This window comes from Malus sylvestris, chromosome 1 (assembly GCF_916048215.2).
Source record: "Malus sylvestris chromosome 1, drMalSylv7.2, whole genome shotgun sequence".
Lineage (NCBI taxonomy): Eukaryota > Viridiplantae > Streptophyta > Magnoliopsida > Rosales > Rosaceae > Malus > Malus sylvestris.
The window spans coordinates 22,194,834-22,206,889 of record NC_062260.1 but is presented as its reverse complement, the minus strand read 5'-3'; the positions used below and the strand labels follow the sequence as shown (position 1 = coordinate 22,206,889).

The 12,056-nt window shown below is 45.0% G+C and overlaps 1 protein-coding gene across 1 annotated transcript; it reads left to right on the top strand.

Moving 5' to 3' along the window:
• Window positions 1-9,579: 9,579 nt before the first annotated feature.
• Window positions 9,580-12,056, top strand: LOC126622323 (L-type lectin-domain containing receptor kinase S.4-like). Its single transcript, XM_050291028.1, has one exon. The coding sequence runs from the start codon at window positions 9,772-9,774 to the stop codon at window positions 11,764-11,766; it is 1,995 nt and encodes a 664-aa protein (XP_050146985.1). The 5' UTR covers window positions 9,580-9,771; the 3' UTR covers window positions 11,767-12,056.

The window sequence follows — 12,056 nt, the reverse complement described above, 5'->3', positions numbered from 1 at the left end:
TTTTGTAGCACCTTCATTATTGATGAATTGCTTGTACTTTTGTCCATTATGAAACTTGGGACTTTGGCTTGTTGTTGGATCTATTATAATATGTTTGGGAACATATATAAGTGAATAAATAAGAAGGAAAATTTTGGGCCCTTGTGGGTGTAAAACAAAAAATTTATGTTTACCCAAGTGTTTTTGTACAAGTTCAAGGGCATCTTGGGTTTTGTGAACAAAATTTGTTTATTTGGAGCAAGGTTTTGTGTTGAAGCTTTGTAGGTGAAGCTTTGGTGTTGAAGCTTTGTAGATGAAGCTTTCGAGGTGAAGCTTTGATGGTGAAGCTTTGTAGATGAAGCTTTCTGGGTGAAGCTTTGATGGTGAAGCTTTGTAGATGAAAGTATGTAGAGGGAGCTTTCTAGGTGAAGATTTTTTAGGTGAAGCTTTGTAGGTGAAGCTTTTTTAAGTGAAGCTTTTCGGGTGAAGTTTTTTTTGGGTGAAGCTTTGTGGGTGAAGCTTTTTAGGTGAAGCTTTGTGGGTGAAGCTTTGGAGGTGAAGCTTTTCGGGTGAAACTTTTTGGGTGAAGCTTTTTAGGTGAAGCTTTGTGGGTGAAGCTTTGGAGGTGAAGCTTTTCGGGTGAAGCTTTTTGGATGAAGCTGTTTTTTTTTTTTTTTTTTTTTTTTTTTTTTTTTTTGGCGCTTGACACGGTCTTCATTTGCTTGTTTTGTAGTGACTGTGGAAGACGGATTGCTTTCTGATTGAGAAGGGTTCCGGCATCGCTTGCTATGAATGTAAAAGAGTGAGGGCTGAGTTGGCTAAATTACCTCTTTATTGAATTCATTGCCAAATGGCCTTCATTACATAGGATGCCGAACGGCTATAGCTCAACACTTGTACATCGTGAGTCTATTTGTAGTAGTACTTCAAGTGATCAGCGTTCCATGGATGGCCAAGGGTCTTGCCATCGGAGCTTCTAAGTGTGTAAGAGCCAGGGCGACTGATGCCAATGACTTCATACGGTCCATCCCAGTTTGGACTAAGTGTGCCTTCACTCGGGACTCTGTCGCAGAGTAATCTTTTCTTTAAGACCCAGTCTCCTATTTTGAAAGAACGAGGCTTGACCCTAGAGTCATAATAGTTGGAGATGCGCTGCTTGTAGGCGACATTCCTCAAGTGAGCTTGGTTTCTGTGTTCCTCGACTAAATCCAAGTTGAGGGTGAGTTGTTTGTCATTTTCACTTTGAATGTAGTTCTGGACTCGGAATGTTGCTTGCTCGAGCTCAACAGGGACAACCGCCTCTGTGCCAAAGGCAAGTGAGAATGGAGTTTCTCCTGTTGAAGTCCGATATGAAGTGCGATATGACCAAAGAACTTGGGGTACAAATTCTGGCCAACAGCCTTTAGCTTTGTCCAAGCTGGTTTTCAAAGTGCGCTTGATTATTTTGTTGATGGCCTCAACTTGTCCATTAGACTGGGGATGAGCTGGAGAGGCAAAGCATAAGTTGATGTTGAACTTAGAGCAGAACAACCTGAACTTCTTGTTGTCAAACTGTCGCCCATTGTCAGTGACTATCGCATTGGGAATGCCGAATCTACAAAGGATGTTCTTCCACACGAAGTCTTCTATCTTTGCCTCAGTAATGGTTGCCAAGGGTTCTACTTCGGCCCACTTTGTGAAGTAGTCCACTGCAACGACTGCGTAACAGACTTTGCCCTTCCCTGCCGGCATTGGGCCGATCAAATCAAGTCCCCACTGGGCGAAGGGCCAAGGGCTGATCATAGGAGTAAGAGGCTCTGGAGGGGAATGAGGAATAGTTGTATATCGTTGACATTTGTCACATGAGCGGGATACTTTGATGGCATCTTGGTGGAGTGTTGGCCAGTAATATCCTTGGCGAAAAGTCTTGTGTGCTAGGGACCGAGATCCAGCATGATCTCCAAGACTCCCTCATGTATTTCCCGAAGGACGATTTCCGCCTCGGCAGGCGTAAGACACCTTAAGTATGGCAGGCTAAAACCTCGCTTATAGAGTTGATCATTGATGATCAGGTAGCGGGTAGACTTGTATCGAATTTGCTTAGCCTGGACTTTATCATTTGGGAGGGTGCCATGAGCAAGGAAATTATAGATCGGGGTGATCCAACTATCCCCCTGTTGTAAGTTGCATACTTCTGCGGCCATGGTGCTTGGTGTTGCCAACAGTTCGACATGAATTTTTCTTCCAATCTTGTCTTCCACAGCCGAGGTGAGGCGAGCCAGGGCGTCTGCATGACTGTTTGCCGCTCGAGGAACTTGGGTGATCTGGTAGTGGAAGTGCTTGAGCAAAAGTTGTGTTTGCGCAAGATATGCTGCCATGGAGCTGTCCTTAGCATCAAAGTTGTTGGTAACCTGGTTGACCACCAATTGGGAGTCACTGAAAATATCAATTTGTTTAACCCCGAGGTGTTTGGCCAAACGTAATCCTGCTAGAAGGGCTTCATACTCGGCCTCATTATTTGATGCCTTGAATTTGAAACGAAGAGCATACTCCATTGCTACTTTATCGGGTGTAGTCAAGACTAGTCCCGCTCCACAGCCCTGTTGGTTGGATGAGCCATCAACATACAGACTCCATGCTAAGGTCGTTGATTCTACTTTCTGAGCTTCCGAGGGTAATGAAGCCACTGCTTCAGGTGTAGAAGCAATGTCAACCGGATATGTGAAGTCGACAATGAAGTCTGCCACTGCTTGGCCCTTCTCAGCTGGCTTTGGTTGGTAGGAGATGTCAAACTCACCCAACGCTATTGCCCATTTGATCATTCGCCCTGAAGTGTCAGGACTTTGGAGTATCTGTCGAAGAGGATAATTGGTAAGCACGATGATGGAGTGCGCTTGGAAGTAAGGGCGGAGTTTTCGAGCAGACATGACCAATGCCAGAGCCAATTTCTCAATGTTAGAGTACCGTGTCTCCGCATCTTGTAAGGCTTTGCTAGCGTAGTAGACAGGTCGCTCAATATTCCCATCCTTTCGAATGAGAACGGAACTTACGGCTGAAGCTGATACCGATAGGTAGATAATGAGAATGTCTCCTACCTCGGGCTTGGAGAGTAGAGGGGCTTTACTCATGTACTCCTTGAGGTTTTTGAATGCCTCGGCACATTCATCAGTCCATGTAATGTACTTCCTACTTCCCTTAAGTGCTTTAAAAAAGGGAGCACATTTGTCTGTGGCCTTAGAAATGAACCTGGTTAAGGCTGCCACCTTGCCAGTAAGGCTCTGGATGTCCTTTGAAGTTACCGGTTCCTTCATGTCGAGGATTGCTTTGATCTTCTCGGGATTAGCTTCAATGCCTCGTTGGCTAATCATGAAACCTAAGAATTTGCCAGAGCCTACGCCGAAGGCACATTTGTTGGGGTTTAACCTCATTCGATACCTCTTCAAAATAGTGAAAGTTTCAGATAGGTTGGTGATGTGTTGGTCAGCATGTTTGCTCTTGACTAACATATCATCAACGTAAACTTCCATGCTCTTCCCAATCTGCTCGGCGAACATTGAGTTGACTAGTCTCTGATAAGTCGCTCCTGCATTCTTTAGGCCGAAAGGCATAACTTTATAGCAGTATAGTCCTCTGTCGGTAGTGAAGGCTGTGTGTTCTTGATCCGAAGGGTTCATGAGGATTTGGTTGTATCCTGAGTAAGCATCCATGAAGCTCAGGAGTTCACACCCGGCCGTAGAGTCTATAAGTCTGTCAATAAGAGGAAGAGGGAAGCTATCTTTCGGACACCCTTTGTTTAGGTCGGTGTAGTCAACACACATTCTCCACAAGACCTTTTGAAGCAAAAGACTTTCTTTGGTCGGATTTTTCTTAACAAGGACCACATTTGCTACCCATGTCGGGTAATTGACTTCGCGGACAAAGCCTATGCCTTTGAGTTTTTCAACTTCTGCTTTCATTGCCTCGTATCGTTCAGCGTCATAAGATCTTCGCTTCTGTCTCACCGGCTTGATCTTGGGGTCAATACTCAAACGATGACAGATGACATCGGGAGAGATGCCTGGCATGTCCTCGTATGACCAGGCGAAGACTTCAGTGTTCTCTTTCAAAAAAGATATCAATGCTAACCGAAGGGGTGGTGACAATGTGGTGCCAATCTTCACCATGCGATCTGGATAATCTCTTGAGATAGGTACCTTCTCCAACTCTTCAGCAGGTTGGGCTTGCTGGGTGAAAGAGTCATCTCGAGGATCATCGGGTTGATTGTTGCTATCAGGAAGATCCAAGTTCACTTCATCTAGGCTGGTCTTTGTGACTTGGTCATGTACAGACAGGGTTTCCTTGGGTCCGGGCAAGTGTTGTTGCTTAACTGAAGTGTTGTAACATGATCGTGCACTAAGCTGATCTCCTCTGATGTAGCCGTTGCCATGGGGGGTTGGAAATTTCATCAATAGCATATGCGTGGATACCATAGCCTTGAGATCATTGATGCCTGTGCGCCCAAAGATGACATTGTATGCCGTTGGGCAGTCAACCACTAGGAAGTTAGTGGTAATGGTAGCCGTGTAAGGGCCTGTACCAATAGTAAAGGGTAAATGTATGCTCCCTAAGGGTTGCACGATATCACCGGAGAAGCTTATCAGAGGAGAAATCGAGCGATCGAGCAAGTGTTCAGCTACACTGAGTGCCCTGAAAGCTTCGGCAAACATGATATTGACCGAAGCCCCTGTGTCTACGAGGATTCGTCGAACATCAAAGTTGGCTATGTGAGCCTCCACGATCAATGGGTCGTTATGAGGGTAGACGATGCCTCTTTCTTCCTCAGGGTAGAAACATATCGGATCCCAGTTAGGCTTTTGATACTTCCCTCCCCTGATGTCTTCCACGTGAAACACTTGGTGACCAGGCCTCAGAATTCGTTCACTGTTTTTCATGGCCCTATTGGAAGATTCAGATATGGGTGTGCCGCCACTTATGGAATATATGACATTCACCTGGCGTTGGTTACGGTTATCCCTTTGAGGGTGAAGGAGGAATTGATCAATTTTTCCTTCTCGTGCCAAAGCTTCAATACGATCACGGAGGATGATACATTTCTCGCTATCATGGCCGTTATGCTCATGGTAGCAACAAAACATGCCCGCGTTATTCGGGGGCGTGTAATCTGGGTGTCTCGGCTTTGGCTTTGGTATCAGGTGAGCTATGCTGGGGTAAATGGCCGCGCATGTGGCATTCAAGGGCGTGTATGTCTCATACCTTGGGGTAAGGGGTATCTTGACGCGGGTTTGACCCACTGCATTGACTGCCTGGGGGCGAGCGTTATTGTGGCGATACCCTTGGTTATCGGGATAGTGTCCCTTACTCTTTTTACTGAAAGGAGAGTGGTGAGGATGGAAATCCTTCCTCTTGCCTTGAAATTGATATGTCTGTTGATTCGGTGAAGCATTATGCAAGGCATGGGGAGGTGCCACTGCTGTTTGGGAAGTCGAGGTCTTCTCATTTAGGTGAGTCTGGCTTCCACCTCCCACTTGTTGATAAAGGATGGTTGTAGGGGGTTTCTCCTGATATGTCTTTGCCTCGGCGGAGGCATGGTTATAAGCCTGCGCCATCACCTCAGAGTAAGTCTTCCAAGTATTGGCATTGATCATGTATTTAAAGAAACAATCACGTAGGCCTGCCGTGAAGGCTTTGAGGGCAGTCTTGTCGTCTGCCTCGGCACACCGGGAGTATTCATGGCTGAAGCGGCCAGCATACATACGTAATGACTCGTCTGGCTTCTGGCGGATAGTGTACAGGTCATCTGCAGAGTGCAAGCGATCGGTTTGGAAAATGTGTTGGGAAACAAATAGTTTCCTCAATTCCTCAAATGAGTCTACCGTCTCAGGTGTAAGACGACAATACCAATTTAGAGCTCCGCCAGAGAGGGTGGAGGGGAAGAGAAGACATCGCTCTTCGTCGGTGTGCATCCGGTATGCCATGGTGGACTCAAAGAGGTTAAGGTGCTCAATCGGGTCCTCTTTTCCAGTATAAAGTTGCAAGCCAAGCTTTTGCTTTGTCTTTGCTTGAAGGGGGGTGTTGAGGATCCTCCTTGTAAGAGGGCCAGGCCTGGGTTGGTTCCAGTCAGGTATTTCAGCCTGACGTTCAGCCTTCAACTTGTTTACTTCCTCAAGAAGTTGTAGGACAAGGGGGTCCTGAGCGGAGTTATGTGTCACTGGAGCTTTCTTTCGTAAATCTCCATCTCCTCTTGGAATTAGGAAGGTTTGATCAAGGGCATGTGATTTTTCCCTGGACTCGCTGTACTGGCTTCCAGGGTATGTCTGTCGGAACACCTCTGAGTCCCCTGTACCCTCATGTCTCTCTAGGACTTGTTGCCCCTTCCCCAAATTGGTGGCCGGCTTGGGCCGTGGCAGTGGACCGAGTCTCTCAGAAATCCTTGGGTCATTAATCTTTGAGCTTATATGGATGGAATTCTCTCGACGTTGCTTCAGGAAATCCCGACAATCGCGAAAGACGGCTTTCGATCCTTCTGCCCCTTCAGCAAAGAGGTGTCTCCCTCCACTTCTCATGGTTCGGGTCGAAGCAACTGGGTTAAGAGAAGCCTCATGTTGATTATCAAGTCGAGGGGTAATCTGTTCCCTATCAGGGATATCTATGTCGAATGCATGTGACCCTCCATGTTGGAGGGCACCCAGTTGATGGTTGACTTCCACGGGGGCAACAAGCTCGCGTGTCTGAGCTTGCCTAGCTTCGTGGAGTGTCTCAAAGAGCTTCTCATATTGCTCCTGGAGGACCTCATTCCTCATTGCTATCTTGTTGTTCTGAGCTTCCAACTCATCGACTTTAGCTTGAAGAAGAACTCGATTTCCTTCATTCTTTCGTTGTTTCGCACTATGTGCAAGGGGGGTGTCATTCTGTGTGCTGTGGCTTCCTTCGCTTCCCATGTTGGAGAGGGATGCCTGATCAAAAGAAAGTGTACGAATGATAGAAACCAGCTTGACACAGCTGAAGAGAGTAGGAAAAAGTGTCGATTCCCACAGACGGCGCCAAATGTTGATGCACAAAATCTGCGAAGACTTTGGTACAACAGAAAGTGTCAGGTTTTGTGACCTTCGCTTGGTTGCTTCGGTCACTAGTGAGGATAAGTACGTAAATGAATAGAGACAGATAAGCAAACACAGGATGTACGTGGTTCACCCAGATTGGCTACGTCCACGGAGTAGAGGAGTTCTTATTAGTAGTGAAGGGCTTACACAAGTACAAAGGATCAAGCTCTCAATTTAGTGAGTTCTTGTGAATGATTTAACACAAATGGCATTCGCCAATATTGTGGGGGAATGACCCCTATTTATAGAAAAACTTGTAGCTTTGTCACATTGACATGTGTCATGTTATGATTGGTTCTTGATGTCGACACGTGCTGCGCTCTGATTGGCTTCTAATCTTGACACGTGTCGAGTAGTGATTGGCCTCCTGGTCGGAGGGGAACTCTTCTGGGTCCTTGACAGTATAGCGTTGGCCGGTGTTCGGTAGTTTCGGGATTGGTCAAGTATGGTACAAACAAAGTATTATAGACAGACTTTCAATTTTAGAGTCAACACCTAACAACGATTTTCACTCTCTTCAATACAGTCACACTTTAAATGTTTTATCCTCTTAAAAGTGAGATTTTAACATTATAAAACACATTAAAATACAAAAATATCAAAGGAATTGAAAAATACCAAACACATTAACAAATTCATAATAATTAAGAGAATTATTATTAGCACTTCTGTTTGGACTCAAATTTACACTATCGGCCTGTGTAGTAGAGGTCGTTAGATGAGTACCATTTTTAAACCATGGGATGATGAAGTGGTTGAGATAATTTTCAATTATTATTATTAAGAAATAATATTGTGATTTTAATCATGATATTATCTCTTAGTAATATATTGAATTATTTAAACTTGATATTTGTCTAAATCCCAATTGATTTGAATAATGATGGAATACGGGGATATGCATGAAGCACGGCAGCAGATAAATATGTATGCAGGATGAGATGATTATCATGAAAAGCACAAATGGTATATGCCTTTTGGTTTTTGGCCACGTAAATGTGTTTTTTGGGATTATATTCCATCTTATTTTGCGTGCATGGATACACCTGGATCAATGTGGTGGAAGTAGAGTTCTAGTTAGACTAGGTGACAGTCTGGCGGCATGGGTTTTTTTTGGAAGGAAAACATGGGCTTTTTAAAGCATGGTGATGGTATTGTCAGATTAAAAGCAAAGTCATAAGAATTGATGATATGCTTGCCGTGTGAAAGGGTTTCAAAGGGACACATGTTGCTCATCTGATAGAAGTCTACGAAAATAAAGAGACTAAGAAGATTTCTGCCGAAATATATTAGAAGATAATATCAGTTGTTTTGGGATTGTTTTGGAGTATATTCGGAAAAGGACTCTTTTGGATTGGCGGTCAAGGAAACTTGGCTATAAATACAGACGCAATGGTAAGGGAAAAAAGGGAACACCTCCAATTCAACACACAACTGCCTTGCGCAAACTCTCTCAACAACTGAGATTTTTATTTTCTCTTTTCGCTGACACATCTTCCGTTGACATCAACAGCACTGTGAAAGCAACCGGTGATATCTTAAGTCGGCATAGATAGCTATGTCACCGTAAAATTAGCCGATCTCGCAGCATCTTCCGTTGGCATCAACAACACTGCGGCGAAGACGGTTGATTACCTATCTAAGTCTCGGTCGAGAATGATTTCCGAATCCTTATTGGTCGAGGTCATCTCATTAACCTTCTCGGCGAAGTGAGGTGTTACAAGTTATTACATTCGGCACATTGAAAGCCGAATTTGATATTGAACTTCGTAAGAATAGTAGCCTTGTCTTCAAGTTCGAGAACCCAAGAGGCCGAGACGTGTTCCTTCCTCGGTCGCAATCGCAAGACGCAGAAGTCAGCCGCGCACCCAATGCAACATCAACAAATTTACTCCTCGGCCGACGAGTTGGCACGCCCTGCATTCACCAAAGGAAGTAGTTAGCTTATAGATTACTCGGCCTGCGCGCCACGTAGGCTTGGTAGTTTTTAGGGTCAACAACTTCAAAAGTCTCATTTTACGCTCATCAAAAGTGTATTTTTCTTTCTAATTATAGAAATATTGGAGTGTAAAATGAGATTTTTGGATGTCAATAAAAATTCCCATAATTAAAACCATTTTGTATTATGAATGACGAGGTTAGGTGGCAACTCACCATTAAGTTCTTTGGAAAAGGATCCTCGCGAGATCCTTTTTCTGAGGATCCTAGGGATCTGACGATCATGACTGTTCATCGTACATCGTGCGGTCAGAAATCATTTTAAAATTTATAAAATTAAATATAACTATAGTATCTAACGAAAACTGATCGTACCATATAAGATAAACAATCACAATCACAGAATCCTTAGAATTCTTATGAAAAAAATCCTGCAAGGATCCTTTTCTAAGTCCTCCAACACAAATTTCAAATCCCCGTCCTTTCCTCGTGGCGCGAACCAATGACCCACCCACTTGCCGTTAAAAACGAAAAACTGTAAACCCGCCGACTCTTTATTTCGCGAACCCAATTGACCCGTCCACATTTCCCGTTAAAAATGCGTCACGAACAAAACGAAAAACTGATATTATTGAAATTAAAGGTCAAATTTTAGCTATATTTGGTAAAAAATCGACACTGAGTGTACCCACCTAATCCAGCGCAATTAATATACTGAAAACTCCATTGCCATCTGCTTAACAAAAACCCAGCAAAGACTCGAGCTTTACTTCCTATGGCATTCCAAAGATTCATACTTTGCTGGGTTTTCCTCCTCTTTCTCCCAAACCCAGCAAAAACCCAGCTCGACCAAGAGCTCTACTTCAACGGCTTCAATGGTGTCGCCAACAGCAGCAACTTGAGCTTAAACGGCGTCGCATCAATCGAGCCCAACGGCATGCTAAAGCTCACAAACGACACTCTCAGAGTCCTCGGCCACGCCTTCTACTCCGCCCCAGTTCGATTCAAAAACTCCACCGACGGCAAAGCATTTTCCTTCTCCACCTCCTTCGTCTTCACCATCGTCCCTGAGTACCCAAAGCTCGGCGGCCACGGCCTTGCCTTCATAATCTCGCCGTCGAAATCGCTCCCGGGATCCCTTCCCAGCCAGTACCTCGGCATCCTCAACTCCACCGTCGTCGGCAACTTCTCCAACCACATCTTCGCCGTCGAATTCGACACCGTCCAGAACTTCGAATTCGGGGACATCAACGACAACCACGTCGGAATCGATATCAACAGCCTGGCCTCCAACAAATCGACCCCGGCCGGGTTTTTCACCGGTGGAAATTCGACGAAAGAGGACCTCAATCTCAAGAGTGGGCTCCCGATCCAGGCCTGGGTCGATTACGATTCGGTGAAAAATCAGGTCACTGTCATGCTTTCACCCGATTCGATCAAACCCAGATCCCCGATTTTAACATTCGATGTCGATCTTTCTCCAATTTTGGAAGATTTTATGTACATTGGGTTCTCTGCTTCGACCGGGTTGCTCGCCAGCTCCCACTACGTCTCCGGTTGGAGCTTTAAGATGAACGGAGAAGCCAAGTCTCTGAATTTAGAAGCTTCGCCTAAACTTCCCGGCCCGAAAGAGAAACAATCATCAGCGTTGATCATTGGCGTTTCTGTTTCCGTTCTTGTTTTTTTAATCTTGGCCGTCGGATTGGGGTTCTACATTGTTCACAGGATCAAGAACGCTGAGGTGATCGAGCCGTGGGAGCTCGACATTGGGCCCCATATATTCAGATACAGCGAGCTCAAGCAGGCCACCAGAGGGTTCAGGGATAAAGAGGTGATCGGGTTTGGTGGATCTGGTAAGGTTTACAAAGGGACATTGCCGAATTCAGAAACCCAAGTGGCGGTTAAGCGAATTTCGAACGAGGCTAGGCAGGGTCTGCAGGAATTCGTGTCGGAAATTGCCACCATTGGCCGTCTCAGGCACAGGAATTTAGTGCAGTTGTTGGGGTGGTGTCGCCGGCGCGGAGATTTGTTGCTTGTGTATGATTTTATGCCTAATGGAAGCTTGGATAAGTACTTATTTGAGAAGCCGAAAGCAATTTTGAGCTGGGAACAGAGGTTCAAGATAGCTCAAAATGTAGCTTCTGGCTTATTGTATTTGCACGAAGGTTGGGAGCAGACTGTGATTCATAGGGACATAAAAGCAGGAAACGTGCTTTTGGATTCTGAGATGAACGGAAGGCTTGGAGATTTCGGTCTTGCTAAATTGTATGAGCATGGAGCAAACCCTACAACAACTAGGGTTGTTGGGACACTGGGTTACCTAGCTCCCGAGTTGACTCGGACCGGAAAACCGACTCCGAGCTCGGATGTGTTTGCTCTTGGTGCTCTGCTGCTGGAGCTGGTGTGTGGGAGGAGACCCATTGAACGAAAAGCCCTGCCGGAGGAGCTGATATTGGTTGATTGGGTTTGGGAGAAGTGGAAGGCTGGTGCAATTCTTGAAGTTGTGGACCCCAGATTGGAGGATGAGTTTGATGATCTGGAGGCTGTGGTGGTGCTGAAGCTAGGGCTGATGTGCTCAAATAATTCCCCCAGGGCAAGGCCCACAATGAGGCAGGTGGTGAGATACTTGGAGGGTGAGGCGGCGCTGCCCGACGCGGTGGCGTCTCCCGGGTCTTATAATGGGAAGAAGGGTGGTAGCGATGGCGGTGGAACGGGTGGTGAGTTTGTAGTTTATGTGCATTCCTATGAAGATACAGATACGGCAATATGATACGACGATATAAAAAATCTCTAAAATCTATGATACATTACGCGATAGATACGACAATAAAAATAATATAATGATATACAAAAATAAAAATATATAATTTGAAACACATTTTGAGCACACAAGAATTTGATTTCATCATCCAAATTCAATTTCATTTGATTTATTGGATAAGAAAAGTTGGAAATCTAATTCCCTTAATATGTATTGAAGTATGAGAGTTGTATTCAAAGTTTCAATTAGAGGTTGGTTCTTTATATTTCAAATAAAGTTCCATCTCTTATTAATTTTTA

Coding starts and splice junctions, on each gene's coding strand:
- LOC126622323 (XM_050291028.1), top strand. CDS start 9,772: ATGGCATTCCAAAGATTCATACTTTGCTGGGTTTTCCTCCTCTTTCTC.